Genomic DNA, 26,483 nt, shown 5'->3' with positions numbered 1-26,483 from the left:
CGAATTCAAAAGATTTAAAAAATGTTTAAACCTCTTTTAGAAACTTTTTCTACCATGCCAAAAACATTTCCAAAAAAATATGAGTTTTTAGAGCAGGTTTTCCATGACCAGGGGGCGATATAAGCCAAAATCGGATTTTCAGACATTTTTGTCTAACAATTAAAAAGAAAATTGAATAAAAAACTTTTGTATTTAAACTTTTCTGTGCTTTGAGCAGATTGTTCTTACAAAAGGTATTGCTTAGAAATGGAAAGCATAGAGACGTCATGCTGCAGGTGGGAAAAGTGTGGAAAACAAATGCAGCAGATAGTATATGTGTTTTACTTCTTGGATATTAAAGAACAGTTCCCATACTTTTAAACTTTTACTCAAGTGCCGAACTATTTGCTTGTCGGTCCATATTTACATATGTGTGCACTTGTGATTTTATGCAGGTCGTGCGAGTACGAGTTCGGGTATTAGCCGGATTGTTGGTCATTTGGTTAGAGCACATCTTAAGCACCTCAAAGATGAGGTTTGTGTTTGGTCAGAGCAAAGTAAATACTATTGCAGGGTATATTGAAAAGAACCTACGGACACAGAAAACACAGTAGTAAAGATTATTCCCATAGGAATATCAAACTACAATATAATTAAAATGTAAGAACGAGAAGAGAGGAAGTAAGAGAGACAGAACCAGACAAAACCTCTGTAGGTCTTTAAGTAGAGCTCTCACAGCCATTCAGCAGTCCAGTTGTTGTCGTCCATTCAAGAAGTCCAGACCGTCTTCCATCAGACTTTCGCACTCCAACAATATAACTGGTTTCTGGTCCATCCATATCGATATTGGATATGTTGCTCGTGCCGCTTGCCCTGATCGCACTGTTCGGCCTGGCCCACACGCTGCCCCTCGATGACGTGGAGTCATCGTCACTGGCCGCAATTGAGCAGCCGGATGGCAGCGGGCGGGTGGTCTTCGATCAGCGTCAGACGGGCCAGTACAACATTCACGTGAGCATCAAGGATGTCGCCATCATCGAGGTGGGTCAGAACGATCTGACAGATGTAAGTAGAGGGAGAGGGACCCAGAACCAGTTGGGTCCAATGTGCAGCTAACAAGTTGCAAATGCTAAAAATAGCCTGGATCTCTCTGTTAGGGTGCGTACAACGATGCTGAGGATTACTACTACGATGACAGTGCGTTGACCATTAAAACCATCAAGTTCTCGACTGAGGCCATTGGCAGCAGCAGCACAGCAGCAGCGCCAGCATCACCAGCAGCAGCAGCTGCGACGACATCCACGACAGCGTTGAGCAGCACCACAGAGACGCCAACCACTACCTTAAAGGAATCCCCGGAGACATCTGAAGCACCATTGAGCAGTCTGAATAGCAGCTCAACCTACAGCTCGGATCTCTTGGCGGATATCGCCGCAAGCAGGATCAGACCCAAGTCTAGGCTCAACAATCTAATGATAATGGAGACGCCAATTGGCGGAACACCGACGGCCGCGCCGCACCTGCCACGTCTGCCACAGGTGTCGCATCCCAGATCCAAAGATATTCCCATTATGGCTGCCGCTGCAGCAGTCACCCGGCCCCCGCTGCCGCAAGGCATTGAGTACACCCCCCCGCAAGATCACAACTCGCCCATCTTCAAAGTGAAAGTTCAACGATCCGCAATGCCGGCAACCAAGAAGGCCGCCCGCTGTCGCTCACATCAGTCACGGCATGCCCAGGGAAAATGTGCCGACTCGATCTAGTAAGCCATTGACACTGAATCCCTGATAAGCAGCTTACAGCATCCTCTGATTCTTTCCCCATTTCTTGTTTGTTCCCTTCCATGCGACAGCCTTATACTCTACAGCATGCTGATGGGCCTGAACATCCCGGGTCTAGTGGGGACACCACCCCACGCCACCGAGGCCTCATAATGCGTCCGGCCGGAATCGGTGTTCACATCACCATATCAATGTAGTTTAGAGTGTCATACATAGACTCTAAGTGCCTCTAAAATGTATCTGCTTGAGCTCATGCTTGAAGTAAAACGACTGAAACGTACTATCATAGTTTAACAGAGACTTCTTATTGGTTATAATGGAAGAGCTGTCAGTCCAGACTGATGGTGATTCATAATAATCTTCTGCAAAGAGAGCCTAAAGAAGATTACTTAGCAAAAAGTGGGATTATTTTCGTTCCCTGTAAGAAATGCCAATGACAAAACAGAAACCTCTCAGAATCGAGTAAGCGAAAAATCATCTTTAATAGGAAAAAATCATAGAAAAGAAAAAATAACTATCTGCCCATGATGTGGACATGGCTCTCATGATCTGATAGAATTGTGTATGAAAAGAGATCTGATATGAGTTCTTCTTTAAAATATATTTTCATATCTGGATAGCTTCCTTTAAATGGGTATGGTTCTGTCAAAAACGTGTCTTTAATATTCAATAGCCTCTGCTGAATATTTTAGCATAAATTGACTTTGAATTCGCTTTTCCATTCCATTGATTTCCCTTTCACATTAAAACACTTTCGATGTTGTCTGTCAAAGTGAATTTATATACTATATCCATTTATAAAAACCTTTTTTCCATGTATCCTTATTAAATGCAATTAATATTTTTACCCTGTATTTTTTCCATTCGTGTTTTTTAATGGCAGTTGGCGAATGATAAATACTGCTGCTGTAGATTGGATTGGAATTTAAAATGAAATGAAATGAAAATGCTTTTGATTTTCCTTGGCAAAAAGGGGTGCTGGGTGCACTCTACTTTCCATTCATATCAATTTGGGTTTGTAATTTCCGACTGCGCTTAAATGGCAATTGGCAACGACTGCAAGTGCAGGTGCAGCTGCAACTGCACTGCAACTGCCTCTCAATGGCAATATTACTATATATTCCTATGTGGGGATACATATGTGTGTATCTGTGCATCTATGGATGTGGTTGGGGCATCTGTTGCGTGGGTGCTGCAATCTCAAACAGAGAGCTGTGCTCATGCACGGCTATAATTAAATTAATTGCTTAATTTTAAGTTTATTTGCCACATGTGGCATGATGTCCTTGTGAGTGCAGACAATGCAGTCACACGGTCATGCGCAGCACCTGCTCTGCATCTCTCGGATTTCCCATAAACATAAACTTGGCTTATTCCCATAGCAACCGCATTCAGGGCTTAAATCGAATTTCAGCTGAATGCAAACGAATTTCGGTAGATGGAATTGTGGTGTGTGGTGGCTCGCCCACCAGCACGAGTATCGTACCTGATTTTGAGAATGTATCTGCACTTTCAGTTAATATAAGTCTCTTATTGATTAGGCACAAACTTCTGCTCTGGGATATGCTGAACAATCTAAAGACAAGTTTATGTAATTGACAACAGCTGTTCGTGTTCATGCAAGCCTTTCCTCTTCTGCTGCTCCGGCCTCCTTTTGGGCCAAGTATCTCTGGCTCTTTTGGGCCAAGTTTCCTTCACTAATTACCTACATTAGAAAACCTGCACAGACTCAACGCACACTCAATTAGCAAAAGTAAAGTGCACTTTGCATGCAGGCGGAGGAGTCATGGACAGAACCGAAACAATTCCACAACTTTGTCGTTGTTCTTGCTCCCATTCCCACTCTCCGTCGCACTCCCCTTCTCAGTCGCTTCCGTTTCCGTTGCGCATTATTTATGCCACCCTTTGACCTCTCGACTTGAGAAATGTGCGTCGGGGAGCGCTTTAAATGCCATCTTTTGTCAAATTAAAGCCATACGAAATAAGCCACCCGACAGTCGGGCAACCAAACAGAGCACTGGCCATTTACCCAAAAACGGAACTTCAACAGACACCCAGCTGGAGAGGCAGCAGAAGCAGCAGGGGAAGAGAAAGTGTTGCGGCCGGGAGAGGGATTGGATGTTCGACTATAAGCCGGAAGCCGGTCGCCATCTTGCAGTTATTCGCAAGCATGGCGGCAGACCCAGAACACAGACACCAAACCCAAACACCATCCGAAATGGCGCAACAATTGCACTTTATTTATTACATAACTGGAGGCGTTTATGCGTCGAAAAGCGTGCAGCAAGAGGAGGCACCACCGACTGCACAGACTACACACTCCGCCAGTATGTGCGCCAGTCCAGCATAATAATTACAGTCGCTATCAGCGCCGACATTTCGCAATGAAAAACTGCATTGGCAAACTAGCCCGCAACCTGTTGTTGTTCTCCTAGGACCCCGGCTGAGTGCTAGAACCTGGACCTGGCCCAGCACTCCGAACACAGATCCTTACTATGCAAAGCCATTAAACGCAAGTGTCGCACGGTTTATTCATGGCTGGAGAATGAAGATGAAGCGGCAAACGGGCTGCCAGTGACAGGAAAGGCATGAGACGAACCGAAAACCAAAGCAAAGCAGCTAGTAGATAGCAGATTGGAACAGGGAGACGGTGAAGCAAATTCTCGACTTTATATTACGCAAATTTTAGTTCGAGCCAAAGTCTCTTGATTGAATGGCTAATAAACTTACTCAGCTTTGTAAATCTTAAGTATTTCATTTCATTCCTATCTGTTATCTCAGAAGACATAAGAATTGAAGCTTAACGAAGATACATCAAAGTGGTGCTTGCAACTGCGTTTATTCTCTGGTGCCATGTAACAATTGTGTTTAGTTTGTAAAATATAACTTTGATAACAATTTAATGGGGAATTGGGAATGAGGAATCATTCTTCATTGGACAATCGTCTCGGAGCCACCTTTTGGACTTTTTTCGGAGAGACATCCTTTTGAATGACCTTCTCCTTAGAGACTTTCTTCCCAGGAAACTTCTTAGGGAGCACCTCCTTAGAGGCATTTTTCCCCGTGACTTTCTTCTCAGGTAACTTAGCGTCCTTGTCCCCAGTAGCCAGCCATCTTCTTTGGATCCTTCTGTCCAGGAGGTTTCTCTTCAGGCTCCTTCTCCTCAGGGAACTTCTTTTCAGCGACCTTCTCCTTAGATACTTTCTTCTCAGGTAACATTCCTTTAGCGTTGTTATCCTTATTTTCGAACTTATTCACATGCTCCTCCTCCACAGGCCCCATCTCTTCAGGGTCTTTGGAACACGAGTCAGTGTCCTCTTCAGTCTCATCTTCGGGAACCTTCATCTCAGACTCCTTTTCCTCAGACTTATTTTCATCAGGCTCCTTTTCCTCAGGCTCCTTTTCTTCAGCCTTCACTCCAGACTGATCATGTCCGATAAACTCCTCAAACTCCTCAAACTCCTCATAAATGTCCTCTTCAGAGTCGTCTTCACGTTCGAAATACTCCGGAGACTCCTTCGCTTTAGGATCCTTCTCCTCAAGCTCCATCTGGAGCTTCTTGGTAATTTCGCGCTTGTACCAATACTTCACATACTGATTGTTGACTGTAGCAATGCCCTTTAAGTAGGTCATGTAATCAATGTCGCTGTCCAGCTCCAGGATTTCCCCGTAAAGATGACTCATCTTGAGATTGAATCGCATCAGGGCCGTCGGCACATCGTACTCGTTCACCTCGGTCTCGTCGAAGAACTTAACCAGGACCTGCTTCTTCATGGTCACGTAGACGAAAGTGGCATCTGGCTGCTTGAGCTGGCTCTGCAGCTCCAGCATATCCTCCTTGACCTGAGCCAGAGCTGTAGTCTTCACCTTCAGCTGGTCTCTCAAGAGACTGATGACATCCTGGCACCGCTTAGCCTCGTTCTTAAGGCGACCAGCCAGTTTTTCGATGTCGCCATCGAAATTCAAGGGATCGGCCATGTAGTCTGCGATATTGTTGATGCGCTTCACATTGGGGAGGGCCAGGGATTCGGTTCTGTTCTTGGCACTGATCAGATCTGAAAATTCCACCAGACTAGAGGTTGCCATTATGGAAATACTCAATTTTATGCTTGTATCGAACTGAACAGTAGCTAAACAGATGTGGGGGAATACTGATGGAGTAATACTGCCATACTCTGATCTCAGTGAGTGCTTTGTTCTGAGGGGGAAAACTTCCCAATCAATGGAAATTTGTTCGATCAGAAAACGTCACTTTTTCAACTGCCTCCACTCCTCGCCGATAGTCCTTCCTCTACGGCAATAATTTATTCTACGTATTTCCTGTCTAAGATCCGAGACGTTCACTCTCATCTTCGCCCGTTCACTTCGCTCTAGCCAAATGAATTTGAATTAATGTTTACCCCCTTGCATTTGCAACATTTTAGTGGCTTTATTGGCTGCTTGCAACGATTCACTTTCATCTGATTTGCTCACTTTATTTTTGGGATTTTCCTCTCCAATTTATTCAGTTGACTTAATTTGATTCCAACCATTGAAATCATTGAATTCTCTTTTTATTTGGATATATTTTTACTCTGTCAGATCTGAGGGAACTCTACTCCGCCAGTCTGTGCGCCAGTCCAGCATAATAATTACACTCGCTATCAGCGCCGACATTTCGCAATAAAAAACTGCACTGGCAAACTAGCCCGCAATCTGTTGTTGTTCTCCTAGGACCCCGGCTGAGTGCTAGAACCTGGACCTGGCCCAGCACTCCGAACACAGATCCTTACTATGCAAAGCCATTAAACGCAAGTGTCGCACGGTTTATTCATGGCTGGAGAATGAAGATGAAGCGGCAAACGGGCTGCCAGTGACAGGAAAGGCATGAGACGAACCGGAAACCAAAGCAAAGCAGCTAGTAGATAGCAGATTGGAACAGGGAGACGGTGAAGCAAATTCTCGACTTTATATTACGCAAATTTTAGTTCGAGCCAAAGTCTCTTGATTGAATGGCTAATAAACTTACTCAGCTTTGTAAATCTTAAGTATTTCATTTCATTCCTATCTGTTATCTCAGAAGACATAAGAATTGAAGCTTAACGAAGATACATCAAAGTGGTGCTTGCAACTGCGTTTATTCTCTGGTGCCATGTAACAATTGTGTTTAGTTTGTAAAATATAACTTTGATAACAATTTAATGGGGAATGGGGAATGAGGAATCATTCTTCATTGGACAATCGTCTCGGAGCCACCTTTTGGACTTTTTTCGGAGAGACATCCTTTTGAATGACCTTCTCCTTAGAGACTTTCTTCCCAGGAAACTTCTTAGGGAGCACCTCCTTAGAGGCATTTTTCCCCGTGACTTTCTTCTCAGGTAACTTAGCGTCCTTGTCCCCAGTAGCCATCTTCTTTGGATCCTTCTGTCCAGGAGGTTTCTCTTCAGGCTCCTTCTCCTCAGGGAACTTCTTTTCAGCGACCTTCTCCTTAGATACTTTCTTCTCAGGTAACATTCCCTTAGCGTTGTTATCCTTATTTTCGAACTTATTCACATGCTCCTCCTCCACAGGCCCCATCTCTTCAGGGTCTTTGGAACACGAGTCAGTGTCCTCTTCAGTCTCATCTTCAGGATCCTTCATCTCAGACTCCTTTTCCTCAGACTTATTTTCATCAGGCTCCTTTTCCTCAGGCTCCTTTTCTTCAGCCTTCACTCCAGACTGATCATGTCCGATAAACTCCTCAAACTCCTCATAAATGTCCTCTTCAGAGTCGTCTTCACGTTCGAAATACTCCGGAGACTCCTTCGCTTTAGGATCCTTCTCCTCAAGCTCCATCTGGAGCTTCTTGGTCATTTCGCGCTTGTACCAATCCTTCACATACTGATTGTTGACTGTAGCAATGCCCTTTAAGTAGGTCACGTAATCAATGTCGCTGTCCAGCGCCAGGATTTCCCCGTAAAGATGACTCATCTTAAGATTGAATCGCATCAGTGCCGTCGGCACATCGTACTCGTTCACCTCGGTCTCGTCGAAGAACTTAACCAGGACCTGCTTCTTCATGGTCACGTAGACGAAAGTGGCATCTGGCTGCTTGAGCTGGCTCTGCAGCTCCAGCATATCCTCCTTGACCTGAGCCAGAGCTGTAGTCTTCACCTTCAGCTGGTCTCTCAAGAGACTGATGACATCCTGGCACCGCTTAGCCTCGTTCTTAAGGCGACCAGCCAGCTTTTCGATGTCGCCATCGAAATTCAAGGGATCGGCCATGTAGTCTGCGATATTGTTGATGCGCTTCACATTGGGGAGGGCCAGGGATTCGGTTCTGTTCTTGACACTGATCAGATCTGAAAATTCCACCAGACTAGAGGTTGCCATTATGGAAATACTCAATTTTATGCTTGTATCGAACTGAACAGTAGCTAAAAAGATGAGGGGGAATACTGATGGAGTAATACTGCCATACTCTGATCTCAGTGAGTGCTTTGTTCTGAGGGGGAAAACTTCCGAATCAATGGAAATTTGTTCTATCAGAAAACGTCACTTTTCAACTGCCTCCACTCCTCGCCGATAGTCCTTTCTCTACGGCAATAATTTATTCTACGTATTTCCTGTCTAAGATCCGAGACGTTCACTCTCATCTTCGCCCATTCACTTCGCTCTAGCCAAATGAATTTGAATTAATGTTTACCCCCTTGCATTTGCAACATTTTAGTGGCTTTATTGGCTGCTTGCAACGATTCACTTTCATCTGATTTGCTCACTTTATTTTTGGGATTTTCCTCTCCATACCATTCTGTTTTTTTGATCGCTTTTCCCAATTTGATATGCACTAAAAGTCAATTTATTCAGTTGACTTAATTTGATTTCAACCTTCAAATCAGTGAATTCTCTTTTTATTTGGATATATTTTTACTCTGTCAGATCTGAGGGAAACTGCCTTTTCCTGTTCCGTATGTACCAAAATGGTTGGGCAATGGGATTTATTACGAAAGGAGTTGAAAATCCAATATTCCAGGAAATCGATCACCAATTTCTGCTCTCTGATTGTACGACTTAAGCCCAAATACAGCCTAATTTTGATCCGTCGCTGGCACAGAAACCGAAAACCATCTACATTCGATGCGAGGAGGAGAATTCAACGACCGCATTGGAGCCTCAGCTCCGGCATTGTTATCCAGGATTCAATTTTGATTCCCAATATGCTCCACATAAGCGAGGGCGGAGCACGAGAGCGAGCACGAGCAAGTCTCTATGTCGAGTCGGACGGTAATCGTACGTGTGGAAAAAACGACGGCACTGATTGCTGCATAAATGATTGAGCAAGTGCTGCTGTGTGTCTGTCTGTGAATAAAAGTGTATGTGGGTGGGTGTGCAGTGGAGTGCCTTTGCCAGTGGCAGAGCAATGGAACGAGACTTGCCACAGCCGATTCCCAGTTGCTATCAGCATTCCTCCATGCAACAGGCTTCACATCACTCGCCTGTGTGTGTGCGAGAGAGTGTGGAGTGGAAGAAAAGCCGTTGCATTCATATGAAAATTTATGGAAATACCAAAATATTTAAATCTAATTTTGTGGCAGCCAGAGGTTCACAGCTCCATTCAGCTTTGATTTTCGTCCAGTTCTGCCACTCGATTTGTAGCTCAATTTGTGAAAGGAATTTAAATATTTTCACGGAGAAAACAATACATTTTCCCACGAAAAATCACTGTTATAAGCTGATGGAAAAACGCACAAAAGCAAGAGAGAAAGAGAATGAAACGGAATTCGAATGGAAAAGTCCTTAGGGCAAGTGAAAAGGCAAAATAATTTAATTCATTTACTTTTCACTGGGGTCTCGTTTTCAACTCGTCAAGTTTTGTTCTTGAAATGTTTTATAATCTGGATATTTTCTGCTCAATTGGTTTGTAGTTCTCGGAAGATCTTTTCTGCCTTTTGAAGTTCTGCAAATAATAGTTCTGCTGAATAATGAGAATATATTTGATGGAAAAATGAGCATTATTTCTGCTATGGTATAAAATTTGAATGGTTTTTTTGAGCCATTATTAATGTGTAATGCGTGCATTGCACCATTTGCCTCGTTCTGGAATGTTTTTCTGTCTCCTTATACTGTGCCACTTAAATGGGACTCAAAATACAATTTAAATACCACAAAATTGTCCGCCCATCGCCCATTTGCACTCTTCCAGACCCACTCTTCCAACCACGTCATTCATTCGCATTTGCGATTTCCGTTTTTCCTGGCCGTGTTGCTGTGTTGGCATTTCATTTAGTGCACATTTGCTTCAGCCGTTGTCTTTCCCATTTCCCACTTTTCTCTATCTCTCTCTCTGTCTGTCGCCATTTTTCCCCGCTTCTTCAGTGCAATTGTTATTTCCGCTTCCTGAAATTTGCCATTCGTTACACACAGAAGAGCACAACAATACACGGACACACCAGGAGTAGAAAGAGCGAATCAGACACTGAACTGAAACCGAAACTCAAACAGGAGCAGGAGCTGGGGCAGGGGCAGGGGCAGGGGCAGGAGCAGAAGCTGGAGGCAGAAACAGAGGAGAGGCCGTTTCCCGCCTGCACCGACATTTTCATTTCCATGCTTGGGCGCATCGCAGCGAATCAATTATTCATCATCATCGATTAAGTAACAGGGGCTTTCGCCCTTCGAAGAACCATTCCCCCAGTCTCTGGCCCAGTCCCAGGCACACTCCCAGGCCCAGGCCCCATCCGCGGTCCTGTCACACTTTTATTGTTATGATTTCTGCCGTCGGTAATGGGCACACTTGAAGGACTCCTCCGACCAGGAGCCACAGCAGAGACAATAAGTGGACCTGCTGGCTGGCGGGGTTGCTCCATTTCGCGCGAATACCCAGTTCCTCTATAGAGCAAGGGTATATGAATTAAAGCAGAGGTCCCAAAGTTATATTTTTTAATTTTTGCATTCGTTTCTTACGTTTTACTCTATCTGTGATATTGGTAAAAAATTCCATCTCATACGGATACGATGAATCACATGGAATCAGAGAAAGAATGAAGACAGCCTGCTATCTGCATCTGGAGAGATATCCCACAATCGATACCCTCGTTCTTGCTGAAGTGTCGGTTTTTATGTGATTTTAATGAGAACCGCTGGGTTCTGGGCAGCAACTAAAAGCAGAGATTCATATACCCATATCCGGGCATGTCGATGGGAATGTAACTACGAATGAATGTGCATGTGTGTGTGTTTGTGGCATATGGCTGAGAGTCATATATCTGCTGAAACATAACAATACTCGTACATCGTACATCGCGAGGGGAGATAATGTTGGGGAGGGATAGAAGAGAGGGAGAGAGACTGAACACATGTACAGTCCTGTGTGCAGTCATTCGGCTGTGCCCCGGCTCCTTGTGCTTATTTTCGCCATTATCCATTAAACATTTATGAAAATTTCTTTTGCTGCAGTTTTATTCACTTTCCCGTTTCTTCACTTTGCATGCGGCGTGTGGGGAATCCCAATCCTCCCACTTTTGGGACGGACCCGGCATCGAAACAGACGGCATTCAGCAGAAAGTGGGGATGGTAAGATGGCAGGAGCAGGAGCAGCGGGCCAGTAATTTGACATTCCCAGGTGGCACATCCGCCTCCTGAATGCTTAACTAATCAACCGCCTTGGCACTTGCCACTTGACAAGCCACCCACCTTCGAAGTGATTCCGTTGCTGGCACACGTTTCAGCTATCTAAATTTCAATTAGAGTTTAAACCACCCGACGGAACGAACTGAATTGAGTGAAGCGCCCAAGGCTGGTGGCAGATAGGACACGGTGCCGCATGCCCGTGGAACAGGTAAGCGTTGCTCCTCTACCTCGAAGAAGGCGCCTCATTAGTTGCATGTTCATGTGCGGCAACATTTTTCATGTGCTTAAATCACTCGGAGATTGCAGCACTGAAAGGAAGTGGGCGTGTGGCTGGGAAACCTCCCACTATTACTCATCCCCCCACTCCCAAGCAAGAAAAAAACCGCCCGTTGGAGTCCTTCATATATTTACAATATAAATTTTTCTGCATTTTTTTGTGTGGGTTCCTTGGGAAACGGCGCATCATAAATTTGTTGGGCGGGATTTCGGTTTTCTCTGCGAGGGTTTCTTCTCTGAGTAACGATACTTAATAAACCCGCATCATTTTCCCATTTCGCACTCGCACTTCATGCGATGCTTACCCTCCTGCCACCACCACCTCCACTACCACTTCCACATCCTCTTCCTGTTGTTGCTGTTGCCACCAAATTACCTGTCATTTCGAAATTATGATACCAAGGAATCGCTGCTGGCTACAACTGAGGGGGACTGCGCTCTCCTCCTTGCTGCTTTCCGGATCTTGAGAACAATTTTTATGTTTATGGCTAAAAGCATCTCCTAATTTTATTTTGTCACCGCTGCCACATACTCGTATCCCAAACTAATGCCAGCGCCGCAGAACAGAATGTAAAACCTTATGTGCATTTTCCGATTGTAATCTGTGAGCGGAAAGCGACGAGTGGGGTGGTGGGGGCGGACTATAATGTTACGGCTACGGGCTGGTTAAATCTTGTTGGCAATGCAGCCTCAGCAGGAAAAGGAATCGGGGTTAGTGCACTATACAGCGCTCTGGGCTCAGCTCGCCGGATGGGGTCGGGGTCTTTCCTATCCCTATACTTCCTTGCTCTCGCCATATTATAAAAATTTAAGTGCACTGACACAGAATCTACTTTGATCAAAACAAAAAAAAACAAATGTAATCAATCCCCGGTCGGCATAGATGGCAAGAAGGAATCCGGTAGTCGCGTATTCAATTTAGTGATCCTAGGTGTAGGAGATCACTAGTTCCTCTATACCCTCCCTACCTTCGGCAATGCGTGGAACGATGTTGGCATGGCCCCTAACGTAACTACCGCTGCATTTTTACACTCGATGCATCATTGGCATTATGTACTTAGACAGAATGGTTGTTATTTATTCCAAATTCATGTCAATTCAAAATAGTTCTATTAATCAAGATTCAATAGATTCATATATAACAAAAGGTTCATTAACTTAAGAATATAAAATACAATTCATAGCAAAACTGAGCCTTTTTACTCACGAAGGTCAACATTTCCATTCAATACGAAATTAATGATCATTACCAAATTCAAACACTTTCCTTGACGAGCTCGTTGGGCCCAATGAACTGCTTCGGTAGCTGTGGAACAATATTAATTATATAAAAATAGTAAAGAATTAAAGAATGATATTTTGGCCGACATTGCCAGAGTGAATCAAGGCTTAACATTGAGTTGATTAGGAAAGGACTTAAGACATATGATAAAGAAATTAATTCTATAGGAAAGATATTCCTTAATATAACTGTATATGTTTATATGATTTTACATTTAAAGTCAAATTTAATTGAAGTGCAAGCACAAGAATGCAAGCAAAAGAAAAGAACAAGACAAAGCAAAGAGAATGTCGATGATCAAATTAATGCACGTTTATATGTGTGTGCATACGCACGCATATGTCCGAATTCTCTTCGAACGAAAGCTCGCTCTTGGCGTGTGAGTTATCACGCTCTCCCTTTCATTACGCTGCACCGCTGCTATACCCTGCTATTTCGCGGGTATGTTCGTACTCACGAATCGATGATCACATGTTGTCCACGACCCAGGTCACCCTAAATTCCGATTCCTGATCTTGTATTCACATCTTCTGCACAATTTTAGCTGACATAAATTTCCACTTTAATTCCTAGGCGTTGTCGATTCCGCATCAAGGATGTTGAGTTGCATCTCGCAAGATACGATTAGAGGGCATTCAAAAGTCGATACAGATCGTCCGTACAACGGAAACGCTGGTAATTCGAAGCGGCCAAAAATAAGACACTGGAGGTTGCGTGGGGGGGGTTAGGCGTGAGAGCGCCAAAGCACGGCAGACCTCCAGTGACCAAGAGATTCTGTAATAGATTCGGAATTCAGTGAATGTACCAAACCTGCTTTCCTCTATAATCACCTTCTTTTTCTCTACGTAGCACTTTGCACTTTCACCACACAATATAGCTTGATCTTGCTTTTTAGTCGATTCTCCGCCGACTTGCAGTTATGTAATTTGGTATGTTTTATGTCATACAGGGACACGTGAACTTCCACTAGAGTTTGGCACTATTGGCACAGGCACAACCGAAGTGTTTTGGGAGAAAAATGGAATTGATCCGCGTGTTCACCGTCGCTGTCGGCTTAAGCGGCATAGACGAGCTTTAACGGGACCCTTCCATGGAATTCGGTCTCGAGAGAAGAAAAAGAGCTGTTTTTAAAGCCTTGGTGTTCGAACTAATCAAGTTGGCGCGTGATTTGAATCTGCTTTATATCTGGGAAATTATTAGGGAATTTAATCTGGGTTTGCTTCACTGGCCACTACACTCTCCACCACCAGATTATGTCCCGGAGTGATCGACAGGGATCGTAATCGAAAAGAAAAGAAGGACAGTGAATTAGCGGGTTTGAATATCCTTTACGTGGTATACTCCCATTTTCTTTCCTTTCTCGTTCGATAATTCGTAATAAACAGGACTTAGCTTTTTCGTTACTGTTGCTGTCACAAACACCTGCGCTAATTTATGGCTGAATTGTTTAGACGCGTTGCTTTGGGAGAAATTGCGAACGTAAACCTGATCTCCGACGTTGAATTGTATGTTTCTACTCCTCAAATTGTATACCCTCGCGTTGGTTGCATGAGCCTTTGCATTGTTGACCTTTGCTGCATACCTTGCCAACTGCAGAGCATCGGGGTAATTAACTCTAGAATCATCTGATAGCAAGTTAAGTTTCCTGAGCAATTCGTAATCCTTGCCATTAAAAATCATGTTTTGCCCAAACGTAAGGAAGTAAGGAGAATATCCGGTGGTTGTATGTAGACTGGATCGAATAACACCGTTAATCTCATTCAGTCGTTGATCCCAGGTAGTGTGATCTTTCCCCACGTACGCACGGATCGCCGCCAAAACCGATCGGTTTAAGCGCTCGCTTGCATTCCCTTGAGGCGAATAAAAAGCGGTACAAATATGTTTAATTGAAAATCGAGTTAGAAAAGCCTCAAAGAATCCTGATCGAAATTGAGAACCATTGTCCGTTAAGATGGATTCCGGCACTCCAAACGTAAAGAAAATGGAATTTTCTAAGTACTCGCAAATCTTTCCGGAAGTGAATCGTTTCAATGGACAGAGGAAATGGAATTTTGTACAATGATCCACGATTATTAATAATCCGATATTCCCTGCCTTTGAACTAGGGTATGGACCTAACAGATCCATGTAGAGTCGTTGAAACGGTCTCTCTGATTGCATTGGCTTTCCCAATGGTGGTCGTAATACTATATTGGGACTTTTGGTCTGTTTACAAATGACACAATTATTCACATACTCTCGGATTTGAACCAACATCTTGGGCCAGAACAGGTATCTCTTAAGTTTTCCAACGGTTTTACCCATCCCGCCATGTGATGCGCTAGGAGAATCATGGGCTTGCTTGATAACACTACTGACTAGGCCAGAGGGTACCCATAATTTCCACGACTGGTGGTCAGATTCAGACCAGCCATCTGTTATTTTTAAATCTGGAAGTTTCTCTTGGTTCTGCTGAATGCGTTCAATTAAATCACGATATTCCAACGAAGTGAAATGCTCGGACTCTAAATCGATGATCGGCCATAGATCTATAAACTCATCTACTGACGATTCATTTTGCCTTGACAGAGTGTCAGCAATAACATTTTGTGAACCCTTCCGGTGTTCAATGCGAAAATCAAAACCCTGTAACTGTATAGCCCATCGCGCGAGCCTTCCAGACAAATCCTTTTGTCGCATCAACCACTGCAATGCTGCATGGTCGGTTATTACTAAGAATTCCTGGCCTTCTATGTAAGCTCGAAATTTCTTAATTCCCTTAATAACTGCTAGACATTCTAGTTCTGTAACGGAATAATTCCGTTGAGCTTTGGATAACTTAACCGACATGTATCCAATTGGCATTTCGAAGACTTCTTCATTCTCTTGAGCTAGGACGCACCCGAGACCAAATGAACTAGCATCACACAATAAGATGAATTTCTTAGAAAAATCAGGAGTTCTGAGGATTGGAGCTGATGTTAATCTTCGTTTCAATTCTTCAAAAGCATTGGTTGCGGTTTCATTCCATATTAAGGAAGTATTCTGTTTCTTAAGCATCTCGGTCAATGGATAGCTCACGGAGGCATAATTCTCGACGAAACGTCTATACCATCCGGATAAACCGAGAAACCGTCGTAACTGCTTTACCGTTGTTGGAATTGGGAAGTCGTTGATTGCCTGAATCTTCAATGAATCAGTCTTGATCTGACCATCCGAAATTATGAAACCGAGATATTTAATCTCTCTCATGCATAACTTAGATTTTCGAACGTTGATAGTGATATTCGCTTTTCTTAAGCATAGTGCGATTTCTTGCAAAAGAATCAAGTGCGAATCAAAGCCATCCGATAGAACAAGCAAGTCATCGAGATATACAAAAACTCGATTCCGTAAATGTGGGGGTATGACATGGTCCATTATGCGGCATAAGGTCTGAGGTGCATTTGTCAGACCAAATGGCATGACCTTATATTGGTACAGTGGACGATTCGGAACGGTAAACACAGTATACGGTCGTGATGGCTCGTCCAATGGTATTTGCCAGAAAGCATGTTTCATATCAAGACCAGTTATATACCGCTCTGGAGGTAAGCGGCTTAAGATCCCGTCAATATGTGGTAAGGGGTAAGCATCCTTCCTCGTGTATTTATTGATCTCGCGAGAGTCTAAACACAACCGAACCTTATCACCTTTTTGAACAAGAACACAATTACTACTCCAAGGACTGCAAGAAGGTTCTATGATATCGAGAGCTAACATGTTATCTACCTCAGCAAACATAAGTTTTTCGCGCGCAGGGGAGATTGGCCAGTGTCTTTGTTTAATCGCCTTAGCATCACCTACGTCGATCGAGTGCGAAATAATGCTGGTTCTGCCCAATCCGTCTCGTTCGTACGAAGGAAAAATTTCGACGACACCTTGCAGTCTCTCCTGCTCTTTACTAGAAAGTTTGTGTAACTTGGGTGAGCTTTCCTCATCCTGCGTGGGACCTATATCTAACTCAGAGACACTTTCGCTCATGAGTCGATCAGCAAGTTTAAATTTCCTAAAAAAGTCAATTCCTAAGTAAACCTCTTGGGTTAAGTTTGGTATGATAAAAAAATCTATACTTTCCGTGAGACTACGATATGTAATAGTCGCTGTGAAAATGCCCTCAACCGAGCATTTGGTTCCGCTGGCTGTTTTAACCCTTCCCGAACACTTACGTGATTTCGGATGGTTAAGGAGAGCACATTGTTGACAACGCAACTAACCGACGCTCCAGAATCTAACAAGGCGTTGTAAACCTTGTCTTCAATCGTGATGGGTGTGTACAGACGGTTATCTCCCGTACTGAATATGGAAGCAATTAAGCATTGTCGAGTGCTAACAACTGCTTTCCAAAATTTGCGTAATCGAAGAGTAGATCTTTTAGATTTTGTCGTAGTTGATATGGTACAAAGATCGCCAAATATCCTATTTCTAGCTTTCTTGTAATTTGACAGTCTTACATGTAAGGGTAAATATCTAGTTGGTCGTTTATCCGATAAAAATCCTGAGTCCATAGCGGTTTTAGCTAAACCCTCATCTATAGTCTGACTGATGCTTTCGCTATGTTTTGGTACGGATGTGCCTACAGGGGGTTCGTTGACACATCCCGCAGCCGGTTTTCCGAAGGATGGCACTTAGAGCGACGTGGCTTGAAAACATTCTTGGTTCCACAACCGTAACAAAATATGCTTCTAGGTTCCACACAATCATCCCATCTATGCCCTATCTTATCACAATTCCAGCAGGACATCTTATTACGCATGATCGCTTATATTATTGGTTCAGGCTCCTCAAGGTGTTCGAATCTCCTACCTCTGCAAGGTCCGCGTTATTTAATTCCGTCGCCAAATCAACATTTCCCCGAACTAACAATTCTGTAGTGCATAGTCCGCGACAGGTTGGACAACTCGGTGAACTATTAAGCCAATCGGTCAAACAGGAATGGTGAAATTGATGTTGACACGGTGTCGTGGCAAACAATTGATCTTTCTCAAGTCTATCGTGGCAAATGCGACAATAGCCATGCTGATTTAATGCAGTTTCAAAGCTATTATCTTTACTGGCCATATTTCCTCTTAATTTTTTTTTTTTTTTTTCTCTTCAATCAGCAAAATATTTTCTGTCTTTTCCACAAATGCCAATTCTACATCGATGTGTAACTCCTCTCTTCTGCCTCTATGATTATTGAATTAAATGGATATTAAAGGTTCCTATTAGACTATGTTTGATACTCGTCGGGAACTCAAAGTTTCTCTAAGACCCGCCATTCCAAGTACCGAACAAGTCATGTTCCTATAAAGTTGAAAGTGGTCGTGCGTCTGGTTGGGTCGATCAATACAAAATCCTGAATTGCAATCGCAAATTCCACAGCTCAGATACACGGCACTAACATCTTTATTCTACTAAAATATTTTCTTCAGACATCTATACAGTTTACGCCGTCATTTCTTGGTAGACCAATCCCTACTCAGTCGAATTGAAATCTCCATTCCAAAAGCTGACTACACGTCTACACGATATACCGAATTTTCTAATTAACAGGCTAATGGATGTATTAACAGAGCTTAACCGTGAAGCACGAAGGTTACTCCAACCGTTCGGAATTATCCTCATCTGGAAATAATCGTATCTTTTCTACACTTTTCCGATTATAACACGTCGTTTCGTCTTCGGCCCCACGTTGGGCGCCATTTTATAATGTTACGGCTACGGGCTGGTTAAATCTTGTTGGCAATGCAGCCTCAGCAGGAAAGGGAATCGGGGTTAGTGCACTATACTGCGCTCTGGGCTCAGCTCGCCGGATGGGGTCGGGGTCTTTCCTATCCCTATACTTCCTTGTTCTCGCCATATTATAAAAATTTAAGTGCACTGACACAGAATCTACTTTGATCAAGACAAAAAAAAACAAATGTAATCAATCCCCGGTAGGCATAGATGGCAAGAAGGAATCCGGTAGTCGCGTATTCAATTTAGTGATCCTAGGTGTAGGAGATCACTAGTTCCTCTATACCCTCCCTACCTTCGGCAATGCGTGGAACGATGTTGGCATGGCCCCTAACGTAACTACCGCTGCATTATTACACTCGATGCATCATTGGCATTATGTACTTAGACAGAATGGTTGTTATTTATTCCAAATTCATGTCAATTCAAAATAGTTATATTAATCAAGATTCAAAAGATTCATATATAACAAAAGGTTCATTAACTTAAGAATATAAAATACAATTCATAGCAAAACTGAGCCTTTTTACTCACGAAGGTCAACATTTCCATTCAATACGAAATTAATGATCATTACCAAATTCAAACACTTTCCTTGACGAGCTCGTTGGGCCCAATGAACTGCTTCGGTAGCTGTGGAACAATATTAATTATATAAAAATAGTAAAGAATTAAAGAATGATATTTTGGCCGACATTGCCAGAGTGAATCAAGGCTTAACATTGAGTTGATTAGGAAAGGACTTAAGACATATGAGAGATAGGAAAGATATTCCTTAATATAACTGTATATGTTTATATGATTTTACATTTAAAGTCAAATTTAATTGAAGTGCAAACACAAGAATGCAAGCAAAAGAAAAGAACAAGACAAAGCAAAGAGAATGTCGATGATCAAATTAATGCACGTTTATATGTGTTTCGAACGAAAGCTCGCTCTTGGCGTGTGAGTTATCACGCTCTCCCTTTCATTACGCTGCACCGCTGCTATACCCTGCTATTTCGCGGGTATGTTCGTACTCACGAATCGATGATCACATGTTGTCCACGACACAGGTCACCCTAGATTCCGATTCCTGATCTTGTATTCACATTTTCTGCACAATTTTAGCTGACATAAATTTCCACTTTAATTCCTAGGCGTTGTCGATTCCGCATCAAGGATGTCGAAAAAGAACATTCGAGCTATTAAAGCTCCATATTCGAAGTAGCTGTTTTTAAAGCCTTGGTGTTCGAACTAATCAAGCTGGCGCGTGATTTGAATCTGCTTTATATCTGGGAAATTATTAGGGAATTTAATCTGGGTTTGCTTCACTGGCCACTACAGGACCCAGCCTCTGTGGGGAATCATCCTTCTCAAGGCTGAAGCCTGTCATCAGGCCAGGCATCCTACATGCATGCGGTTTTTTTCATTCCATAAAAAATATTCCACTAAGTTGACATAAAATTGTCTAATTATAGAAGTATATATACAAGAGAAGCATCTCCACAGGAGGCTGAGGGGAAATCAAAAGGTAAAGAGTGGAATTCTCGAACATTTCATGTATGAAAATGTACAACTTTTATTGATTCTTATTCTAGAATCTAGATCATCGGTCGGCACGCACACACGCACATATCTTACAGCCGTGTGTGCGCAGACAGCAGTCAAAATGGAACAAAAAGTTGTATTGTATTGGTGCCGATCATCACTTTTATAGACGTGTACGTGGACGGCTGCACAGCGATAAAGCGATCTGAGCGATAATGAGTCTACAGACGGCTCAACCGCGAACTAAGACAAATACTGGATGAACTACAACTGAAAAAAATACAGCAGTCGGAGTCCATGGCATCAATAGAACCCAGAAGGCCATGCCTGGAGGCAATCGGACAGTTGAACATATATTATGGATTCAGCTGTGCCCACAGAGACAATATGCCTGAAAATTGCAAGGGGCGAATGCCTAATGACCGACCATGGAAAGATATAGATGTTCAAGTAATGCAAACAAGATTGCATTGCTTTCTGGACATGGCTGTGTGTGTCAGAAATAATAATTATATTTGATCAGATTTATACGTATTTGAATTTCGAATTTTAATGTTGATGTGACACACTTTTGAGGCAAGGCTTGCTCGTGTTTTTACAGCCTTTAGTATAAAATTGGGGAATTTAATGACACATAAACTTGTCCCCGAAATGTGTCAGAATTTGATTTACATATTTCCAAAATTCAAAAGCACATCAATTGGGTCAAGCATGCTGACAGACTGAAAGACTGACAAACGGAGAGACGTGTTGATATTGCAAACTTGTTAATTAGCCAAAAAAAATAAATGTTTATTCACGATTAATCTACGCTAACTTATGAGATACTCGTACATGTACACAAATACTAGTAAAAAACCAAGTGACCCCTTCACTTCACGGAGCTGCTGAAGTTTTTCTCATTACTCAGGCTATCACCTCAACTTCAATAACTGTTCTTTCTCTCACGCTCTTTAAACTTTCTGAGCAATAGCGCTCTCTGCTTAGTAGCTCTCGCTATAACCGCTCTCCACTCTGCTCTCTTTTTTTTACCAATTCCGCTTTGAGCGTTGTCTGGCACATTGGTCTGATACCAATTTGTTTTGCAAACAATAGTATATATATAAATAAATAATAAAATAAAATGGAATACGCTGTGGTCTGTGCCAAAAAAAGCTGTAAGAAGCAGATCACCCACGATCAGCCGAATGTCCCCTGCTGGCTCTGCGACAGCGTAGTGCACGCAAAATGCGCTGGATTTTCTGGCCTCGTGAGTGATGCTATAGCCAAACGTAATGGCTTGCATTACAGTTGCGAGGCATGCCGTGCGGTGGAGAAAGACATGGTGGCTTTCATGAGGCAGACGCGGAGTGGCTTTAAGGAGCTGACCGTTGGTTTTAAAAACCAATACGATCGGCTCCTAGCCATGGAGGCTCAGTTTAGCGGTTTAAAACTGCTGAATGAGTCTCCGAGGCGCAAAAAGGTCACTCCGCGGGATCTGCAATTGCCAACCGTCACTCAGCCGTGCGCCGCCGAAAAACTGACTCCGACCACTCCAAGTGTGCAGCAGTTGATCTCGTTTGCCACTCCAAGGCCAACGACAGCTGCTGGCGACGCAGATTCGGTAGCCGAATTCATCGCCTCGGAGAATGTGCAGCCAAGTACGTCTGCAGCGTCCGTGTCCGTGGTGTCCGCAAGTTCGCTAGTTGTCCCGTCTATACCGATCCCACCAGTAAATAGACGTTCCGGACCTCCGGATATTGCCACCACAGGTACTAGGCCTGTGGTGACTAAACCACTGGTGGGAGTCCCACCAAAACGACAAGTTTTTGTTTCACGGCTGGCCCCTGACCTCACATCTAATGATGTAATTGCTTTTATTCAAAGCAAAATAAAAGCCGTGGGTTTAAAGGTGGAGAAATTTAACTTCTCTAATGACAGGGAGATAGCCTCGTTTAAGATAAGCATCTCCCCAACTCAATTTGACAGCATTTGCTCCGCCAAATTTTGGCCGGAGCATTTGGTGGTGAAGGAGTTTAAGGCTAAGAAGAAGAATAGGCCCCCATATCCCTTCCAAACCTTTCCAGTGTGCCACCCTCAACCTCAACCTCAACTTCCTCTTCCTCAACTTCCCGTCTTGCTTCCACCTTTCCAAAAAACTAACTTCTCTTTTAGTAACCTATCAGAATGTAAGAGGCTTGCGTAGTAAGCTCAGCATTCTTTTCCGGGATAGTGTTGCATTTGCTTCCCACGTTATTGTGTTTACTGAAACCTGGTTAAAGCCGGACATTCTTAGTTCCGAGGTTTTGGCAGGTCGGTACACAACTTTTAGAAAGGACCGTTCGTCTCGACGGGCAGGGGGGGTTCTAATTGCAGTGGACTCTTACTTCACGTCGGAACACTTCACAGTCCAAGTTCAACAGGAACTGGAATTCCTGTGTGTAAAACTGATTCTTCCCGCTTTCGCTATATTCATTACTTGCTCGTATATCCCACCTTCTTCGGATATTTCAATTTATGAGCAGCACTTGTCCGCTTTAACCGCTGTTTCTTCCTCGCTATCTGATAAAGATCGTATGATAGTTCTTGGTGACTTCAACTTGCCAGGAACTGTTTGGTCTTCGGTAAAACGAGTCTAGTATCCTAGTGCCCATGTCACGACATGACTTTGTTGACGGCTTGCTTGACCTATCCCTGTCTCAAGTCAACCATGTGAATAATTCCTTGGGTCGATTGCTTGATCTGTGCTTTGTATCGGATCCGACCATAGTGTTGTTAACCCGAGCCCTTCCGCTCACTATACCTGAAGACGCCTACCACCCTACTTTCGAGGTGTCGCTAGATATAGGACCAACTGTATTGGATCGGTCGAGTAGGCTGCCCGAACGTGTCCGCTGCTTTCGTAAAGCCGAGTTTGCGAAGCTTAATAACCTCATTAGGGATTTTGATTGGTCCGCTTTGTACTTGTGCACTGATATCATAAAAGGCACAAACATTTTTTACAATGCTCTTGGCACATTTTTCGATTCTTGTGTCCCGCTTTCTTTTCCGACTAGATCTGGAAAACCCCCTTGGTTTACCAAAGAGTTATCCAGTCTAAAAAACTTAAAATCAAGACTTTATAAAAAATTTCAAGAAGTGGGTTCTCCTACTTCTCACTCTCGCTATGTATTAGCTCGGTCAAACTTTTCAGTTCTTAATGCTCAATGCTATAAGAACTACCTATCTCGATGCAGGATACGTTTTTCTCAGGACCCTAAACAGTTTTACAGCTTCGTAAACAGTAAGCGTAGAACGTCCGCACACCCATCCTCGCTATCATTTTGTAATACGTCGGCAAATAATGATCAGGCAATTGCCGATCTTTTTGCCCAATTCTTCCAAACCACCTATTCTGAGGAAAGCTACTCTGGTCATCCGTACCCATACTGTTTACCGAGGTCGAACGGCATTTTCAGTCCCTTGTTAAATGAATGTTCCCTACTTCATGATCTTCGACTAGTTAAGCCGGTGTTTTCACCGGGTCCAGACGGGGTTCCAGGTTGTGTACTCAGGTACTGCGCCGAGGCTCTGTGTGGACCTTTGCTTAAACTATTCACCCTATCCATTGATTCTTCTTGCTTCCCCCCGATCTGGAAGGAATCGTTTATAATTCCTCTCCATAAAAAAGGTAGCAAGTCTGATGCAACAAATTATAGAGGTATAGCAAAGTTATCCGCTATTCCTAAAATGTTTGAGAGGGTTTTAACTCCGCACTTGCAACATCTCTGCAAGTCACTTATATCTCCAACTCAGCATGGATTTATAAGGCGGCGATCAACCACCACGAACTTGTTAGAGTTTACCTCTTTCATTATTAAAGGCTTTCAAGGTAACTTACAGACGGATGTTATTTACACCGACTTTAGTAAAGCATTCGACTCTGTAAACCATTCCCTTTTAGCGCATAAACTTGACCTTTTAGGGTTTCCGCCCAACCTCCTGAGATGGATTTCTAGCTATCTTTGTTCTAGGTCTCAAAGAGTCCTCTTCAAAAACTCCCTCTCTTTCCCAGTAAAGGTTTCTTCGGGAGTACCACAAGGCAGCCATCTAGGCCCCTTACTCTTCACACTCTTTATTAATGACTTACCTTCAGTATTAACATACTCTCGAGTGCTTATATATGCGGATGATGTTAAACTCTGTGTCCAGTACAAGGACATTTCATTTCATCCTCGCTTGCAATCCGATCTCAATAACTTTCAGTCATGGTGTTGTGCAAACTTGTTACACCTTAATGCCTCGAAATGCAAAGTTATGACATTTCATCGTTCTAGCCCTTTGTTGGCTCCTTACACCCTATTTGGTGGTTCTCTTGAGAGAATTACCCTGGTGGATGATCTGGGTGTTATGTTAGACCCCAAGTTAAAGTTTTCCGAACACATTTCTACCATGGTAAATAAGGCCATGAGCGTGCTTGGGTTTATAAAGAGGTGGTCAAAGGAATTTGACGACCCCTATATAACAAAGACTCTCTATACCTCGCTTGTTCGTCCGATCTTAGAATACGGCTCCTGTGTATGGTGCCCTCAGTACAAAGTACACCAGGACCGTATAGAATCAGTACAGAAAAACTTTTTACTCTTTGCTCTGCGGGGCCTTAACTGGGATGCGGGTGTAAGACTCCCATCTTACTCTAGTAGACTACTATTAGTAAACCTCCCATCCTTAGTTAACCGTAGAAAAATGCTTGGTCTGATATTTATGCACAACTTGATCAGGGGTGACATAGACAGCCCTGATCTGTTGAGCCGCATAAACTTCACGATTCCTATTAGACTGACTAGAAATTTTATACCGTTGTTCCTTCCACTTTGTAGATCGAATTATTCCTTGCATGAACCGTTTAGGGTCTTATGCTCGGATTATAATTCCCTCTACCATATTATATCCACCACTAATTCTCTTCCTCTTATTAAATTATTAATCTTTACACACCTTTCTATTAATTAGTAACTGTAGTGGTATTTGTACTTTGATTGCATGCTTAGTTTCTTAGTAAGTTTAGTACTAATTTTCCTCGAATGTTAGTCTAATAGCTATCTTTCTTGCATGTTCGCGTTTGGTTCGGCTACGCACCGCGCGTCATGCGGCAGCGCCCCTCGGTCGGTTGGGCGGGAGGAGGGCTGCGTTTTGCCTGGGATCCGCGCGTAACAGCCTTCTGCTGGTGTCACACGGGCCACTTGACGGTGCAGTAACTGCATCGCCTCTTGAAAGATGCAGTCATTGCATGTCAACGTCCACTAATTATTGCAAATGGTGCAGAAGATTTGCTGTGAAACGGAAACCGATTTGGTTACAGAATCATCAGCGATTCGATAGGGATATGATACTCACTGGAAGAGAGGAGCGAGTGCCGCCACCAGCCTACGAGGAGCCGGTGCCCTCGAAGGTGCGCAGCGAGGACTTGATCACATTCGTGGGCGGTGTCTGGTAAATGCTGAACTGTTTCTTGAACAGCCTCTGGGCGGCGCTGATGGAGTCGTTGCTCTTGTAGTAGGCGCGTATGATGAACGCCCGGTGCACACCCGTCCACTGGTCCATTTCGACTGCAAATGCAACGCAACTGTAACAACGCCATCCGGTGCCATCTGCTCTCCATCTGCTGCTGTGCATGCCATGTGTCGTTTGCCGCTGACCACAAAACTGCGGCTGGCACCACTTCCGGCTCATGGTTGACATAAAAAACGCTCTCTCTCTCTTATTAATATAAACAGAAGTCTAAAAAGAATCGATATATATTCATAATTATACTCGGATATACATGTAAAGGACAGTGTATCAAGCAGTTAACACTATCCCATCTAAATTAACATTTGAACGATATAACCAGACTTAACCGATGTTTAAAAGACCTAACCGATAAGGGGTTTGTTGACGCCCCTTAATAGAATATAGAATTAAACTACTTTATAAAGGTTAACAATTTGAATATTTGAATTAATATGTAAATATTACTAAAATTGTGAATTAATTTGAAGTTGGCGCGTTACATTATGTACATATAAACAAGCGCAATCGATAGTATCAATAGTATCGAGCCAAAACGATCTGAATTATGATCACTAGATTTAAGAGACATACGAAATAAAACGAACGAGCAAGGAACTTGTACATCGAGCGGATTAAGGAAGGTCTTAATTGTGTAGACGGATTCCACTGGAAAGCTGTTGGAGGGACTTAGCTCGTACATTTGGCGCCCGAGCAGGGACCTTTGGAGAAGGTTCAATTACCGGATGGAGTTCACGACTGGAACTCAATAAATATTTCACCCTGAGTCTGGCTGACGGCGAGTG

At 43.3% G+C, this 26,483-nt stretch overlaps 2 protein-coding genes and 1 pseudogene across 3 annotated transcripts; 1 reads left to right on the top strand and 2 right to left on the bottom strand.

Moving 5' to 3' along the window:
* The first annotated feature begins 746 nt into the window (after positions 1-746).
* Positions 747-2,046, top strand: LOC108158212. Its single transcript, XM_017290435.2, has 3 exons — positions 747-1,044; positions 1,137-1,741; positions 1,832-2,046. Exons 1-3 carry the CDS (start codon positions 832-834, stop codon positions 1,911-1,913), a joined length of 900 nt encoding a protein of 299 aa, XP_017145924.2. The 5' UTR covers positions 747-831; the 3' UTR covers positions 1,914-2,046.
* Positions 2,047-4,176: 2,130 nt separating this feature from the next.
* LOC117193792 (39 kDa FK506-binding nuclear protein-like) lies at positions 4,177-8,201 on the bottom strand. 2 transcript variants are annotated; one of them, XM_033398512.1, is made up of 2 exons: positions 7,497-8,201; positions 4,177-5,231 (listed from the first exon to the last, which is right to left on the bottom strand). In XM_033398512.1, the coding sequence occupies exons 1-2, from the start codon at positions 8,109-8,111 to the stop codon at positions 4,845-4,847; spliced, it is 1,002 nt and encodes a 333-aa protein (XP_033254403.1). In that variant the 5' UTR covers positions 8,112-8,201; the 3' UTR covers positions 4,177-4,844. The 2 variants fall into 2 exon arrangements, with proteins under 2 accessions (XP_033254403.1, XP_033254402.1); XM_033398511.1 differs by lacking the exon at positions 4,177-5,231 and having other exon boundaries at positions 5,847-8,199.
* Positions 8,202-21,040: 12,839 nt separating this feature from the next.
* Positions 21,041-25,767, bottom strand: LOC117193469 (annotated as a pseudogene).
* Positions 25,768-26,483: the final 716 nt, after the last annotated feature.

This window comes from Drosophila miranda (assembly GCF_003369915.1).
Source record: "Drosophila miranda strain MSH22 chromosome Y unlocalized genomic scaffold, D.miranda_PacBio2.1 Contig_Y2_pilon, whole genome shotgun sequence".
NCBI classification, from domain to species: Eukaryota; Metazoa; Arthropoda; class Insecta; order Diptera; family Drosophilidae; genus Drosophila; species Drosophila miranda.
The sequence above is the reverse complement of the archived record's forward strand: the minus strand, read 5'-3'. Positions and strand labels throughout refer to the sequence as shown.

Coding starts and splice junctions, on each gene's coding strand:
- LOC117193792 (XM_033398511.1), bottom strand. CDS start 8,111: ATGGCAACCTCTAGTCTGGTGGAATTTTCAGATCTGATCAGTGTCAAG.
- LOC108158212 (XM_017290435.2), top strand. CDS start 832: ATGTTGCTCGTGCCGCTTGCCCTGATCGCACTGTTCGGCCTGGCCCAC. Junction 1,045..1,136: donor GTCAGAACGATCTGACAGAT/GTAAGTAGAGGG, acceptor TCTCTCTGTTAG/GGTGCGTACAACGATGCTGA. Junction 1,742..1,831: donor AAATGTGCCGACTCGATCTA/GTAAGCCATTGA, acceptor TCCATGCGACAG/CCTTATACTCTACAGCATGC.